The sequence below is a fragment of the Hyperolius riggenbachi genome, chromosome 2 (genome assembly GCF_040937935.1).
Source record: "Hyperolius riggenbachi isolate aHypRig1 chromosome 2, aHypRig1.pri, whole genome shotgun sequence".
In the NCBI taxonomy this organism is placed as follows: Eukaryota; Metazoa; Chordata; class Amphibia; order Anura; family Hyperoliidae; genus Hyperolius; species Hyperolius riggenbachi.
In genome coordinates, this window is record NC_090647.1 from 98,040,024 (window position 1) to 98,057,260 (window position 17,237).

A 17,237-nucleotide genomic window follows, 5' to 3' on the forward strand; every position below is an offset into this window, starting at 1 on the left:
AGTAAAGCCTTGGAAAATGTGAATATACAGCAAGCACTAGGGCCACATAGCCACATAGCCGGAGATTCCTCACTAATCATACTGTATGCAGTTGATATATCTTGCCAATGTGATGTAGGCCTTACCTTGTTTCATACCTCTTAAGCTGACGAATGCTACTGTGTATAAATGTAGAAAACATGATCCAAGATACATTTTTCCACCATATAAAAGGAGAGCAATGACCACATTATGGAGGGACAGTGCTTATCACCACTGGGTAGCAATTTAAAGTCCTGTTTTCTGGTGTGGTTTCATAAGCATGTCTTCATTACAGGCATATTTTTATGGTTTTTTTCTTTTGGGCTAATCCTGACCAGGATGTGACAGTAAACGTACAAGTATAGATGCCACTCTTTTTGGTATTATTTGTGTTAATTATGCACATCAAATGCCTCACAGATAAGCAGTCTCTTTTTCATGAGTATTTGTTTGGTTCAGGTTTTCAGACGGTAAGATCTGAAGCAGTCTTGCCTTCCCCTTGTCTTGTTGTCCTGGTATGTGACACAGCGGGAGCATGCATAAGGGCTTCACCATGACAGGAACATGCAGTTATGCATCATGGTGAAGGTGGAAAAAAATATGAACATGGTTTTATTTTTAGATTTAAAAAAAATAAAAAATAGAATCTAAAAAAGGTGAACATATATGCAAAGTTTTTCTTTTTTGGTTTGGACAGCCTTCTTATACGGACTTGTACAGGCTCTAAAGTTCTGAAACTCCAGTGTGAGAAGGCATTTGCCTACACTTGAAGGGAATGTGATGTGGCCAGTTAGTTACCTGGGGCTTCTTCCAGTCCCCTGAAATCCTCCTGGTCCCTCGCCGTCATTCCATGCTGCTCCGTTCCCTCACTGCCCCCTTCCATAACATGTACTTGCGAGTCACTTGTTACACGCCTCCTCGATCACACCCCTGCAGTTGGGGGCTTTCTGCGCAGTAGAATTTTTTTGTGATGCAGGGGGCACATGGCACAGGGATGTGTATGCACCATTCGGAGAGGGACAGCAGAGGAAAAGAGCAGCGCGGAATGACAACGAGAGACCAGGAGAACCTCAGGGAGCTGGAAGAAGCCCAAGGTAAGTAACTGGCCACATTATATTTCACTTAATATTTCCCTAAAATTGCTAGAGGAAGCAAATTTTTCAAAGAAAAGGCAAAGGAAAAAAACTTGGAGCAAAAGAGATTGCCTAGGATAAGGGCCCATTAACACTTGGGCAATTAGTGGTTGATTCCCACTAATCGCCGAAGCGCTAGTGTTTTTTAAAGCGCAATGGTAAGTATATGGCAGTGATCTAGCTGCCGCTATTGCTGCTTAGGGCGGGCGATTCAAGATTAGCGGCAATTGCCAAACGTGTTACCTGCGCATTTTTTGCCGATTCGGGAGCGATCACGATTAGCACGCTATAGAAGCACTAATCACGATCGCTCCAAGAACACATATTTGTCCAGTGATTTTCTGTGTTAAATCGTGGAAAAAAAAATCACCCACACAAAGTACAGTTTTGCACTTTTAAGTGTGAATGGGCCCTCAGAGTGGTGTCATTTAACAAAACCGTTGTTCTGGTGAGTCCGTTTTCTGATAATCTATCTTGATAAAAAAAACAAAAACAAAAAAAAACAAACACCTCAGAGTCTTAATTACTGTGGAGATAATGAGAACCACTATTTTGAAAAAGGTCCACACCAGCCTCTGTCCCAACCTAACACTACTGCCAGTTTCTGGGGAGCACTCCTCATCCACAATGCTCTCTACTAGAGTTCAAACTATAGTTGGTGAAGGACATTCACACTTGTTCTATAAGACAAGGGTTGGCAGTAGTGTTTAGAACAGTGGTCCACAAACTAAGGCCCGCAGGTCAAATGTGGCCCCCTGAAGCATTTTTACCGGCCCCTCACACACAAAATGTATTATAGATGGTGTCAGCTACATCTTTAAATATTGGTGGTCCGCATATAGAATGAAGCCAGAAAGCAGTTATTCGCTGGTTTCCAATCACATTCCACATCAGGTGACACTGATGTCCAATTGGACTGCAGGTTGTCATCTGGGTATACTTTACTGTCTGGCATGCAAAGACTTCTACATTATTTTATGTATTCTCCGGCCTCCCCAGCAGTCTGAAGTATGTTGACCCGGCCCTCAACCCTAAACATTTGGAGACCCCCTGGTTTAGAACAATATGGGGTCTATAGATAGTGGAGTGTACCTTTTTTTTTTTTACTTGTATGCAAAAGAAAAAAAAAGAAAAAATTCTAATGTAATGCCTAAAGAGATGCTCCTCTGGAGAAGGTCAATTTTTATCTGCTCTGCAAACTAGATGTGCTCAATGCTGTTAACTTCAATATCCCATCCCCTTGCCAAACCACAAATTTAATTCGTAACACATAGTCCGTCATTTTGCACTTACAAAGCTAAAAACATAATTTGCTTCAGAATAGCTTTTATGCTCTCTACCGCCTCCCCTTCATTTCCCAGCATTCCAAATTTCCAGAACATATTCTTAACTAAACCATGAGCATTGTTTGCATTGCCTTATGTACCAATGTAAAGTTATTGAGCTCTTTACTACCCTACACTGTTTGAGTATTACTGCAGTGTAGAGCAAACCTCTCTGCAGGTCTTCTGGCCACTGGTTAGCCAGAACTTTGCCTACCCAGTAGAGTCAGGGAGAGATTGCTCCATCTATGTCTATTCTTAGGGAAAGTCTGTGGGCCATCTATCAAATTGCAGCCAGTGTGGAATACCAGACTACTAGCAATAACAACTTAAGCAGGAGTTCAAGGATATTACAGGTGCCGAAAATGAGCAACAAAGGCCAATTGTCTGCAGCTAATTATCTCAGCAATTAGGTGAGAGCTTCTCTACAGTATCAACACAACTCCTCAGTACAGAACAGTACTGTTTCCATGAGTTGTAAAAAATTATTTGCCATTACCTTAAATGCCAAAAATACTTCAGCAGCTATGTGCCATTTATGGAAACTTTGTAATTAAATTGGAATTTCTCTTTAAATAAAAAATATTGCACAACTGTTTTTATATTTTGCCCCAACTAGGGAAACTCCATAGCAGTAAAGCTGGCCATAAAAAGACGGATAATGACCAGCCAATCGATCCCTACCCAATTTAAATTTGAGCAGATAGTGATATATCCCTTCCCTATTCGGCATATCAGGGTCTACAGAATTTAAGCAGAAACCTATTCCAATCAAACAAAGATTTGACATCATGTGCAATCATAAATGTTTAGAGTTAAATAGCAAGGAAATCAGATATGTTGTGGCAATAGATGACCGGCAAATTCAGAAGGAATCAGCCACGAATTGATTAGAAAAACCAATGCGGCCAACTTTAGTCTCAACCCCAAGTTAAAAGGGCACTACAATGAAATTTAGGCTACTGGGATAACCCTAGCAGCATGTTTCTTATCATGAGAGCACCACACATTAGGTAGTGAAACTGGTTACAAAGGTCATCAAGGATACGATCATTTATAGCACATCTTTCTGATCCTGCCGTCACTAGAAAGTGATGTCTTTCTCTGTGCAGCTGTAACAGCTATTTCTCTCCTCTCCGTGTGAGAGATAGAAGCTTGTGCTGTAAGGGCCTGTTTGCACTTGAGCAATTAGCGGGCAATACCCACTAATCGATGAAGCACTAGTGCAATAGAAAGTATATGGCAGTGATCTCACTGCAGCGATTGGCGCTGATCGCAGACGATTTGCGGCAATCACAATATGCGTTACATGCAGCATTTTGCCGCGATTCTGGAGCGATCGCGGTACAGTGCTTAGTAAAGCGCTGATCGCTAACGTTTTGAATCACGGAAGTGTGAGTAGTGATTTACCGCGCTAATCGCTGTAAAATCACCCACGCAAAATGGCAGCGCTACCATTTTGCGATTTATAGTCTGAATTGGCCCTAAGGCTGTCCATCAGCAGCAAGTATGGATATCTTAGGTAAATAAACAGGAAGCTGCTTGTTTATTTATCTAAGATATCCATTCTCAAAGCTGACAGAGCCAGACACAACAGGCTTTTATCTCACACACGGAGAGGAGACAAGAGAAATAGCTGAATAGAGAAGGACGTCACTTTCTAGAGACGCAAGGATCTATAAATTATCCTGGATGCTATAAATTATCCTATCTTGCTGACCGTTGTAACCAGAACACTACCTAATGTGGGTTGCTCTTACTATTAGAAACATGCTACTAGGGTAGTCCCAGTAGCCTAAATGTCACTGTAGTGCCCTTTTAAGTATGCTACCCTGACAACAGATTACACAGACTGATAACTAATTCCCAATGTCCTTGTCCTATTTCAGTCGAGTAAATAAGACCAAACCCAGTCACAATGTTTCTCCAGGTATAAAAAAAACTCAGCAGGAACTGCACACTGATTGGCATGCGCTCTAAATTAAATACTTATATAAAATGTGCTATACACAAAACTAAAAAAAAAGGACCACTATCACTAAAAAACTGAAAAATGTAAAATGCATATAATGTTGTCCATTTGTCCCAGAGTTAAATGCAATGTAAATGACTTTTTTCTTATTTAGCTGTTACTTTACAGTAGGTTTCATTAATCTGATGGCTCTAACCTCTTACTGAGTTAGTTGAGAATACCTCTCCTCATGGGGGATTATTTAAGTTCTCTTCTGAATCATCTCTTGTCAAGGACTCATACAAAGATGCCTACTTACTAGCGTAACACTATTCGGGCAGCTGGACTGGACCTCCCGCGTTCAGGGGGTCCTTTTGAAAATAAAGGACTCTATAAAGAACCCTATATGTGAAGATGGACTGTAAGTTGCAGAGGAAAAAAGATATTTACAGTGCACTTTACTCTGGGACAAAAAGTGCATCCTATATGTGTACACACGTATTTTTATAATTTTACACTTTTTTATAGCAGTCCCTTAAAGGACAACTGAGGTGAGTAGAATATGAAGGCTTCCATATTTATTTCCTGTTAAACAATACCAGTTGTCTGGCAGCCCTGATGATCTATTTGGCTGCAGTGTCTGAATAACACCAGCAACAAGCATGCAGCAAATCTTGTCAGATCTGACAATGCCAGAAATACCTAATCTGCTGCATGCTTGTTCAGGGGCTATGGCTAAAAGTATTAGAAGCAGGGGATCAGCAGGGTAGCCAGGCAACTGGTATTGCTTAAAAGGAAATAAATATGGCAGCCTCCATATCCCTTTTCGCTTCAGTTGTCCTTTAAAGAGACTCTGAAGCGAGAATAAATCTCGCTTCAGAGCTCATAGTTAGCAGGGGCATGTGTGCCCCTGCTAAAACGCCGCTATCCCGCGGCTAAACGGGGGTCCCTTCACCCCCAAACCCCCCCTGCAAAATCAACGACCAAATTGGTCGTAAATTTTGCTCTTCCTGGAGGCAGGGCTAACGGCTGCAGCCCTGCATCATCGCCGCCTCTCCCCCGCCCGTCTCAGTGAAGGAAGATTGAGCGGGGTAGAGGCGGAGGTACGCGTCTGATAGACGCGCGGGAGGCAGGGCTGCGGCGGTTAGCCCTGCCCCAATGCGGAATCGCTCCCCCACGGCACGGAGGGGATTTGGGGGATCAGGGACCCCCGTTAAGCCGCGGGATAGCGGCGTTTTAGCAGGGGCACACATGCCCCTGCTATCTATGAGGTCTGAAGCGAGATTTATTCTCGCTTCAGACTCTCTTTAAAGAATATTCCATGAAACTTGTCTTAATTAGGTATTAAAAACAAGAACAGTTCTAATTTATATATTTTTTTAAATAAAATGTCCTTCAAAAATTGATCAGAACAAATATGGTTAAATTGCTCCTATGTTTTTTCTAGCCATTTCTCAGACTCATGCTCCAGAAAGCAAACCAAGAGATAAATAGAGAGATTACTGACAGCTCCAGAGCTAATACAATAGCCATTTTTAGTTATTTTTCCAGATTGCAAGCAAAGAAAAAAGGTTTTCAGAAATCAATTAATAAAAAATAATGGCCCTTATCCAATTCATTTTTTCTCCTGAGTTTTCTCCTAGGAGATTTTTCATCTTCTGTTTAAAATAAACTTTCTGACCTAGGAGAAAACTTAGGAGGGAAAGTGAATTTTATTGGGCCCATGCAGCAAGGACTTTTCCTTCAATAGAAATCAGGCTGTGCACTCGGGGGAGTTTAACTGTCCAGAAGCGAGATATGAAGTTTATGGGATGTATGTAAGAAATGAAGATAATGCAGCAGGATGGATGCATATTGGGGTTCTCTGGAGTAAGAGACACATGCAGAATGAAGACAAAACTCAGTGGGAAAAGTAAAGCAAGCTGGAGGCAACGACAAGGGGAGAAGAGGAAGGCAACCAATCAAAAGCAACAAGCTTAGCATCATTTATTTTAAAATCAGAGAGATCGATTGACGGTTATCAAAATGGGTTAATAGAAATATGTGATACAGACTGCAAATGTACTTCTATTAGTAGAATTTTGGTAGATCTACTGGAATTCTATTTAGTTTCTTGCAGCTTACACTGAAATCAACTATTCTTACTTGGAGCAATACATGGATGAGGTCTGCAGGGTGGTATCGGGTATGGCACTGGCTTGTGTGGATTATAGGTGGAGGGAGCCTGCAGGAGAAAAGACAGGAAACAAAGAAAACCAACAAAATTAACATACATTTACTTTCACAAAACTACAATTAGTACTTGGATTAAATCAATCAGCAATCTACTTGGTATCCTTTTTAACCTCTTCAGTACCGCTGGTCAGCGTATCTACCACCCTGTGTATAGTGTACTAATATACACTATCCTTTCGACCTCAATTACCACAAGCCCGCCCACAGCGCAGCTCCCCTGCGTGCTGTGTGCAGTGACTCACATCAGGAACTAAAGCGGCAGGCAGAGGGGGCGGAAGCAAAAACTGGCAGAGGAGGAAGAACCGCCACTTCCTCCCCGCCCATTATGGACGTTCTGCTCAGTTGAAGATTACATCTGAGCAGAGTGGGGGGGGGGGGGGGGGGACACACAGGGGGCGCTGGAGAGAGAGGATGGTGCTGTGACATATGTCTCTTTTTGCTCTCCTTTGCTGCTGCAGGTGTATGGTTACCATAAGCAACCTGCAGCAGTAATTGAAAAGATGTACTTTCTATTTACAGGTGAGCGGTTACCATGGATACCTTCTTCTTGTGCATGTCCATATACTTTTCTATCATGCACATATTTTTCTGTATAATATTGTATATACTCTATATGCAATAAATGAGAACACATGATTTATAGACACAAAAATAAACTATAGCCCGTTGATGAGGCCAACCTCATCGTACCCATGGAAGGTCTCAGGGTCTCTAGGGGAGTTAAACTTTCACAAACAGGTAGTGGAAACTGCCATCTCTATGGGTAATGCAGAAATCTCGTGCAAGTTTTATTCTAAATTTTTAGCAACCCAGCAGCACTACCACCACCAATAGCATTACTGACACTTGTTATTTAACTACTTACTGGCTTACACGGTCCAAGAATCCTGGCAGCGATTCCCTTCCCTTCATTAGTTTCCTCTCCATCTTTTCTCACTGGAGTTCCCTGTAACACAATTACAAATTACAAACATTCCCCAGGGTACTTATAGGAGGACTGTAATGAGAGGCATAGGGAGGCTGCCACATTTATTACCTTTCAAAATATACCAGTTGCCTGGCTGTCCTGCTGATCCTCTGCCTCTAATACTTTTAGCCATAGACCCTGAACAAGCATGCAGCAGATCTGCCGTTTCTGACATTATTGCCAGATCTGACAAAATTAGCTGCATGCTTGTTTCTGGTGTTTCAAGCACTACTGCAGCCAAATAGACCAGCCGGGCTGCCAGGCAACTGGTATTTTTTAAAAGGAAATACATTTGGCAGCCTCCATATTCTGCTCACTTCAGTTGTCAGATAGAGTTGGGGAGTAGCTATAGCGGTAAGGCCCATTCATACAGCATGTGCTCATATTAATCCCTTGCACATTGAAGGTCATACATAGCACAGATTTATCAAAGCAACCCCAGTCAGCTTAGCCTTTAAAGTAAACCGAGCACCATTTTTAGCACCCAAGGCATCTCAATTGCACATTAAAAATGCATGTAAACAATGTGTCTCATTATTAAAAAATACTTCCATCTTACCTTTTTTCTTTTTACATTTAAAAGATTTAAGCAGAGGATTTATTAGCCTACATCAGCCAGCCTGCCCGACCACAGAGGTTTCAGGCAGCTTAGGACTAATGGAATGGTTTTAGTGCACACATCAGCAAAAAGTAAACAATACCTTTCATCAACAGAAGGGGTAGGTAAATAGGACAACTACTTCAAAGAGTATATCCAGAAGGAAAGTATGAAGACAGCATCTGTAACTTCTGTAAGTAAGGTCAGCTAGAATGGGAGGGGGGGGGGGGGGGGGGGGACATGGCAACTCCAATAGCTTTTAGAAACCAGGAGAAATTCCAGTGAAAAAAAGTGCTTAGCTTCCTTTAATACCTCAATTCCTTACAACACAGGAGTGAAGAGTTGCAAAGAAATCCTATAACATCTGAGTTATTTGCAATGTGATTTGTAGCATCATAGGGGATTACGGTACATTCACACTGAGTGCAATTTGCGCATCCTGCAGAATAGGATAGCAACAGTGTTGAAAAGTTGGATCGCATTTTAATAGTAGAATAGTACAATACATAGAAGTATGCTTCACTGCAACTGTAATCACTCAACTTCTTCTGTAAATGCACACCACGCTATTCTGACGGCAGCAACCGCACCACACCAATAACGCGGGGATGTGAACATGCTGTTGCCATATAACTACATCGCAACTGAATGCGATTACAGTGTCCGATGCAAGGCACCGCAACAGATGCAGTGGGAAACTAGCCTTAGGGATTTTTTTTTAATAAAAAGAAAAAAAAAAAAAAAAAGCTAAAAAACAGAAAACAGAAACCGAGAGGAAAAATACGTTTAGGTTTACAAATGCCAGGGCCACACATGGCTGGCAAGAAGGTCAACCTTCCTGGAGTCATGGAAAGCCCCCAGCAGACAAACATGGTAGAGTCTCAGAGTGCCCAACTGTGAAGAACAGGCAAAAAGAGCAACAGAAGCACATAGCTGGGTACCATGAAATTCCTAGGGGAGGAGCTTCCTTTTCCAGGCTTATTTCATGGACTGTTTAATAGTTGTACAGCTGAAATGTCTACAGTTACATTCCTTCTATTTATTCCACCTGTTGCATAAGTTTTGTGTGCTTTAATACAATTGTTCAGGGGTGTAACTAGAGGGGAGCAGCCCCTGTGATGGCAGAGAGACCCAGTGCTGGGGGGGCCCCAACTACTAGCCTTCCCTTTCTCCTATACAGGGGACTATACTTCACACCAGGTGTTTTTGTGGCTACACTTGTTATAGGTGTGAAGACCATGATGGCCACAGTAGTTTATGACCCTTGTGAGATGGGCCCCCTGGCTCTGGAGGGCACCAAGGGGAAGCGAGGAAATTGGGTAAGAGCATTTGAGGCAGGGGGAGCGTCAAAGTTTTGCTGGGGGCAACATGAATTGTACGCCACTGCGATTTGTTATCAAGGATCTTAAAAACACAAACATTCTTAAAATATAACACACACATTCTTAAAACATGCCCGCTCGCACACACCCCGAGAACACACATGATGCATAAAGCACGTGACATGGCTATGCTGTTAATGTGCAACATGAGAGAAGTTGAGCCTTCATAGCACTTCCAGCAGCCAGTCATGTGAAGATCTCATCTATGGCTAATGCAGTCACCGTCTTTAGTCACAGTCCTTACAGGGAATACTCCATTGAGGCGGCTGGGTCTGCCCTTCGGATACGGGTTTCCAGGGATCATTCCGCAGGAGGAGATCATGGCATTTGGAGCTTTACAACCACTCTTTGCAGCCTAAGGAAATAAAGAGATTAAAACACAACTAATAAAGCACATCAGCAGTACTAAGTTCTTGGCCATGCACATACCAGCATCTTGACTGCATTTGCCTTGTGCCACGAATGGGAAACACCACATGAAAACATATCACATGTCTCTGAGACAACAGCAATTTTATTGACAACAAGTATACAAAATGGGAAACATACTAGTGTGAACTCTCTTGTAGTTTGTGTTAGCGCTTTACACTGTATTTGTGTTCACAACGGATATAATTAACGTTTAAAAAAAGATCTGAGCAGCACATATTACATAAAGTTTAAAATCAGTGACAGACAATGCCTCACCCAGTGTATCCAAATGGTAATCTGAAGCAGGAAGAGCTGTAACTAACAGCAATGAAGACTATTAACCTCATTGGCGGTAATCACGAGCTAGGGTCGAGGCGGAAAACCGCAGCTAAGAGCGGTAATCCCGACCTCTGCTCATGTAGCCGGCGGAGGCTGTGTGCAGAGTATAGCGTGCAGCGGGCGTTTCTACACACTTCCTGGAGGATCCCGACGTCGGACGCCATTCTTCTTCCTCTACTCTGGTGCTCTGGTTCCTCCTGGTGAGATCGCTGGCTGTCGTCATGACGACAGCCGGCAATTTGACTTTAGAGTTGCAGCGCCACCTGGAGGATGGAGGCATAACTGAAACGCTGGAGCCAGGAAGGTGAGTGATTGTAAAACTGCTGCAGATCTCCCTGGCGGCATGATTTTTTTCAGGTTTTAGGGTCTGAAAGGGTGCAAAAAAAATGGCACGGCTTTTAGACCCTAAAATCCAGAAAGAATCATAACGTCAAGGAGGTTAAAGACACTTTTTGATCGATTGGCTACAAGCAGCTTCTGCCTATGTATCGTCAGTGAATAAAGGTGGCCATACATAAGGTGACTTGGCGGCCGACCGACCATCAAAGAGCATGCCTGATCAACGATGCCACCAATTTTGGGCCAAGATTGGCCGCATGTAAGTCCAGCATGCTTGATCAGGTGTGCGATGGTATCGGGACGAGCGACGAACGCAATGTAACCCTCAGCACTGGACCCCCTAGTGTTAAATGTGCTCTCCGGTGCCCAGTGCAGTATACTTTACCTGTCGGTTTCCGCCACTAGTTCTGGGCTCCGTCCTCATGCACGTGCCTCACATGGTTGCTGGCACATACGTGGGTGTGTATGATGTCACACACGTGTCCACTTTACGCCGGCAACCACGTGGGGTGCATGTATGAGGAAGGGTGCGGTGTCATAAGGCCAATTCCCAAGAGATTTCATGCTGAAGTCGATCTGGAACCGGCCTGCGGTGTACAGATCTCTCCGATCAGATTTAATCAGAGAGAAATCTACCTTTTGGTCGATCTACCCATACATTGTCTGATGTATGGTCACCTTAAGGGCTTGTTCACACTAAAAGAGCTTTTTAAGCACTTGTGATTTTGAAAAGCTCTTGCTAATGCAACACTATGGGGGATTTTTACTGAATCACATCGCTCCAGTGAGAACACACACATGGGATAACATTAGCAAGAGCTTTTAAAATCACAAAGCGCTCAGAAAAGCTCTTGTAGTGTGAACAAGCGCTAAGTCCGCCAGAAATTACCTGTTCCAGGATTCTTCTGCAGCGTTTCTTTTCTGTTAAGCTTGTTTTAAAAAGTTCTTCAACTGGTTTGTAATTTGTAGCATCAAGAATATTTCTGTGGAAAAAGAAAGGGGGAAAAAAATAAGAAAAAAGTTGAAAAAAAAATATGCAATAAAAATCTCACCATGAATTTTGGTGAAAAATAAATTGAAACACCTATTCCACAAATAAAAAAAAAGCACGCTAGGCATTCTATTAAAAAAAAAAAAAAAAAGCACAAATCATGCAGTCTTTTGCACATTTAAACATTTATATTGCGCTTTTCTCCTGGTGGACTCAAAGCGCAAGAGCTGCAGCCACTAGGACGCAGTTGTTAGGGAGACTTGCCCAAGGTCTCCTACTGAATAGGTGCTGGCTTACTGAACAGGCAGAGCCGATATTTGAACCCAGGTCTCCTGTGTCAGAGGCAAAGCCCTTAACCATTACACTATCCAGCCACTGCTTTAGAAGGGATAGAACTTATACCTTAATACGTGTCACTACAAACATTTGTGAGGGTTCAGTTTTCTGGAGGAGAATTTTCTCCACTTCCCAATGTACTTGTGCTTCCTATGGAAGCAAGTGAAAACAGAAGCTGTTGAGCTTGCCCCTAAGGCCCCTCTTCCATGGGAGGTTATTATAATAAATATATATTAAGTATAACATATTACTCAGCACTGCACCAGAGGTAAAGGGAGACATCGAAGTGAACCGGAAGCATTTCTGGAATAAAAAACAAAAACAAAAAAAAAAAACATACTCACCTAAGTAGGGGGAAGGGTCTGGGTACTACAGAGCCTTCCCTCTCCTGGTCTCCTCTTTCCAGCGCTGTCACCTCCCATAGCAGTCTCCAACGGATGGGTCAGAGACGGCTCTCTTCCACCACAGCAGGCTTCAGAAGTCTCCGGGAGGCTCCCTATTGCCTCTCTAGCGCGCATGCAGTATGGAGCCGCCCATCTTCGGGAGCAGTCAGGTTTCTGAAGCCTCCTGCAGTGGGAGATTTGAACAGGGGAGACCACACTGGAATGAGGGGATAGTGAGAGAAACGGGAAGGCTCAAGGTTCAGAAAGGCAAGTATCTTTTTTTTACTCCAAACACTTCAGGTTTGTTTTAAAGCATTAAATGGTACACAGTGACATTATAGTGTTGGTACATAAGTCACTGAGTCCATAAGGCAGTGGAGAAGTGCACATGGTGAGGAGGGCCTTGCCGAATAGGCTTACAATCTAAGGGGTGGGAGAATTGTGTGCCTGTCGGCCAGTTCAGTTTCCCAGCTGCCAACGATGAGCAATTTCTGGCTACAGTATTATGCAGCCAAATAGCAGTGTTTGTAACATGTTGACACTCGGCGGCGTTACCCGGCAGCATGTCATGTCTGAGGACAGCCACGCCCAGATGTAACTCCATACGTGGAGGGGTGTATGAGGGCAGCTTTTGCATGCCCATGCCAAGCGCTACCAAGCAACCAAGGAGGGGAGCAGCTGACAGGTGAATTCACCACCGTCAGCCTCCCATGGAAAAAAAAGGGGCATTACGTTAGCCACAAGAACAGATTTTTATTTTTTTCAATTTCAAAAGAATTGGAAAAGGAATTTGAACAGTGCAGCCTGTTGCGTGTTTCTGGTAAACCCCTCTGTTATACAGTGTGTTACATATTCATGCACAGCAGCTCAAGTATTGCAGGTTACAGGGATCCCCTGTTGCTAGTGATGCTGTTTGGTGTTATGTCAGGAGGGTGAAGGAGTGGAATATCCTGCCTAGTCAGTATAAAGCAAGTGTGACTCATCCAGCCCCGGTTTTCCATAGCACCATCTCCAGGTCAACAAAGACAACGGGACCGTATCCTATAGAATAGCCCATGTGAATATTTTACACCTGACTGTACATTCCACTTGTATTACACATGGAACGGAAACATGTAAACAGCAAATATGACAGCATAGTTTCCCCATGAGTGCAAAGATATTTGATACTACTGCTCATAATCAGTTCAGTCTGGCTTTCACCATGGAGGACTATGGCCTCGATTCATCAAGCCTTATCGAATCAATTACCGACAGCTCGGTAAAATACCAAACTCGATAAGTTGATTTTAGGATTCATCAGCGTTATCTACAGCAGTTAGCGAGCATTCGGTAATCATTCGGTAATGATGCGATAAACCGGAAGAAAGTGGAATTCATGAAAATGAAAGTGGGCGTCGTTTAGCGTTCATTTAGGATTAGTTATCTCCTTCACTGCTCTGTCGTTATTCCTGTCAGATCATTGCTGACAGAGAAGATGGAGCCATTTGAAGTGGTTATGTATCAGCTGAGAGTGATTCAAAGGCGCAGAAGGGCAAGAATAAGGTCTAGAACAGGTATGTCAAACCGGTCCTACGAGGGCCGAGTGGTCCATCAGGTAGAGCACCTTTCTTTCTCAGTCCATCCTAAACACTGGCATGGATCTGGCCCTCCAGGCCTGGAGTTCGACACATGTGGTCTAGAACCATGTCAATTTGCAAGAGAATGGATTTATTTGCTATACCAGGACATCTGCATTTCTCTTGAATCATCTTGTAAGAGAACACAGGCAGTGCCAGGGTTAACTAAATTGCTAGCTGCACTACATTTTTTCAGAAAAGGCTCCTATCAAGCCGTACCTGGTGAAATTGTGGGATTGTCCCAAGCCACTTCCAGAATCCTGGTCCAGGTTTTAAGCCCTATTTGGAATGTTGCTACGTGGTGTTCAAAGGACTGCCTTTTTACCCACAATTCCATGTGAATCTTATGGCCTGGTGTTAAATTACCACTGTAAAATGAAAATATCGACACGATACCAAATTCACACCGAATGTGGAAAAACCTTGATGAATACAACTAGAAATCTATAAACTTCGAATTTGGTAATTTAACGAACTGGAAAAGGTTATCGCAAAGACAATGATGAATCGAAGTCTAAGTCCACTAAGGAACTCCAGGTAGCATTACAACATTCCACCAACCTATATAAGTTCTTAAACATGCCTCGAATTCCTCTGAAAATCTGCTTCAAAAACCTCTAGCGTTTAGAGAATTTGCTAGAGGTTTTTGATGTGCACTGGGCCTAAAGGTTTTCTAATGCTGGGGATACACGGTACGTTTCTGTACCGTGTATCGACCAGCTGATCCAGCCAGCTGATAATATTCAACTAGCCCGATCATGCCGCTCGACCTGCGCCCACTCGATTCCCGCCGGCGGACAATGGCAGGGAATCGAGCGGTGATAAGGAAGTGCGGTAATCGATCCACGCGAACGCGCGGGGATGCGCTGGCTCGATCTGGCACATAAAACGTGCCGCGTATGCCCGGCATTAGGAGCGTTTTTGTGTAGCAGATTTCATATATTGTTACAGTAAAGCTGTTACTGAACAGCTTCTGTAACAGAAATGCCTGGAAAACCGCTCTGATCTAGCGTTTTCCAGAGCGGTTTGAGCTTTTCCTATACTTTACATGGAGGCAGAAACACATCTGCAAAATGCTGCAGGAGCCACGTTTGCGGTTTGCTAGCAACCTCAAACCGCTGGTGTGCACCATCCCACTGAGATACATTAAATAAATCTCACTTCAGAGCTCACAGTTAGCAGGGGCACGTGTGCCCCTGCTAAACCGCCGCTATCCAGCGGCTAAACGAGGGTCCCTGACCCCCCAAAATCCCCTCCGTTCAGCCGGGGATCACTTCCTGATTGAGGCAGGGCTAACCGCCGCAGCCCTGCCCCACGCACGTCTGTCAGCGCGTATCTCCGCCTCTCCCCCGCCCCTCTCAGTCTTCCTTCGCTGAGAGGGGTGGGGGAGAGGCGGCAATGCGCCGCTGATAGATACGACTGGAGGCAGGGCTGCAGCAGTTAGCCCTGCCTCTAGGAGCAGGGGGGGGGGGGGGGGTGGTTGATGGTGAAGGGACCCCTGTTTAGCCGCGGGATAAACACGTGCCCCTGCTAACTATGAGCTCTGAAGCGAGAATTATTCTCGCTTCAGTGTCTCTTTAACCTCTTGACGACCAGCTAACGCCGATTGGCATAAACTGGTCGTCTGCGGGTTACCATGGAAACGGCCGTTCCATGTCAGTTCACGGAGGGTGTCTCCGTGAACAGCCGGAGAGCCGCCGATCGCGGCTCGCTGCCAAAATGTAAACAGGCGGGGAAGGAATCCCCGCTGTTTACATAATACGGCGCTGCTGCGCAGCAGCGCCGTAAGGCAGATCGGCGATCCCCGGCCTCTGATTGGCCGGGGATCGCCGGCATATGATAGGCTGAAGCCTATCCTTCAATGCGCAGAACGGAAATCCGTCCTGCGCAGCTCACAGGGGGAGGGAGAGGGAGGGAGCGGCGAGACGGCGGAGAACGCTGCGGAGGGGGGCTTTGAAGAGCCCCCCCCGCTAAGCAAATGCAGCCGGCGGCGATCAGACCCCCCCCCAGCAGGACATCCCCCTAGTGGGGAAAAAAGGGGGGGTAATCTGATCGCCCTGTTGCACTCCTGATTGGTGCTGCGGGCTGTAGAGCCCACGCAGCACCGATCACTGAAAAATTCTCTGGTCGGCAAGTGGTTAAGGATACACAAGGTGTCCTCAAACCTCCCATGTACTGCAGAAGAAGATTGCTATATGATTGTAATGACTATTATGTCTTTATATAGAATGTGATTTATTTATTTTGCAAGTGGCTTGGTTTGGATGAGTTCCGTGATGGAATTAAAACAGCAGGCAGGAATTTTAACAATCTGAGATATGCCGGTGATACTGATGGCTGAAAGTGAGGAAGAATTGAAGAGCCATGAATGTCAAACAAGAAAGTGTCAAAGCTGGTCTACCGTTTAACATAAAGAAAAGCAGGGCTGTGGAGTCGGAGTCGTGGAGTCGGGCAATTTTGGGTGCCTGGAGTCGGAGTCGGGAAAAAATGCACCGACTCCGACTCCTAATGAATTTGTAACTGTAATTAAAATATTCCGTATTTTTAAGGTCAGATATACATATCTGATTGTGACTTTATATATATGATGTGTACACAGGAATCTCTTATATATACTAAATAACATCTATGCTGTAAGAATAAAGCCCGATGTGTAGCTGTGTCACTAATAGAGATGGTCAACGAGATGGAAATAATTCTGCATTGATGCTGATTTATGCAAATGTACTCTTTGCTGCTGAAATCAAATAATTTGATATGTTGTTAAAATTTGGTTTGGTGACTACAAATTAAAGGGTAACTGAGACGGATGAAAAGTAAAGTTTTATACATACCTGGGGCTTCCTCCAGCCCCCTTCAGGCTAATCAGTCCCTCGCTGTCCTCCACCACCCGTATCTTCTGCTATGGGTCCTGGTAATTCAGCCAGTCAGCGCTGTCCGGCCGCATGCCGCTTCCACAGCCAGGAACGTTCTGCACCTGCGCAATAGTGCTGCGCAGGTGTAGTATGCTCCTGGCGGCGGAGTGTGTGCATGCGCATTACGCCCGACTGGCTCAAGTATCTGGAATCATAGCAGAAGATCCAGGTGGTGGAGGAGGACAACAAGGGACTGATTATCCTGAAGGCGGCTGGAGGAAGCCCCAGGTATGTATAAAACTTTAATTTCATCTGTCTCAGGTTTACTTTGTTACACAGTAGTACTATACTCTAC

General features: G+C 44.3%; 1 protein-coding gene across 5 annotated transcripts in view; it reads right to left on the reverse strand.

Moving 5' to 3' along the window:
• PROSER1 (proline and serine rich 1) overlaps positions 1–17,237 on the reverse strand; it is a 54,871-nt gene that overhangs the window by 19,347 nt on the left and 18,287 nt on the right. For all 5 annotated transcript variants that reach the window (XM_068267103.1, XM_068267106.1, XM_068267105.1 and 2 more), the window contains exons 6-9: positions 11,588–11,681; positions 9,854–9,964; positions 7,528–7,608; positions 6,573–6,651 (exon numbers count right to left, since the gene is read on the reverse strand). In XM_068267103.1, coding sequence (XP_068123204.1) covers positions 6,573–6,651; positions 7,528–7,608; positions 9,854–9,964; positions 11,588–11,681 — 365 coding nt within the window. The remainder of the gene's footprint in view (positions 1–6,572; positions 6,652–7,527; positions 7,609–9,853; positions 9,965–11,587; positions 11,682–17,237) is intronic.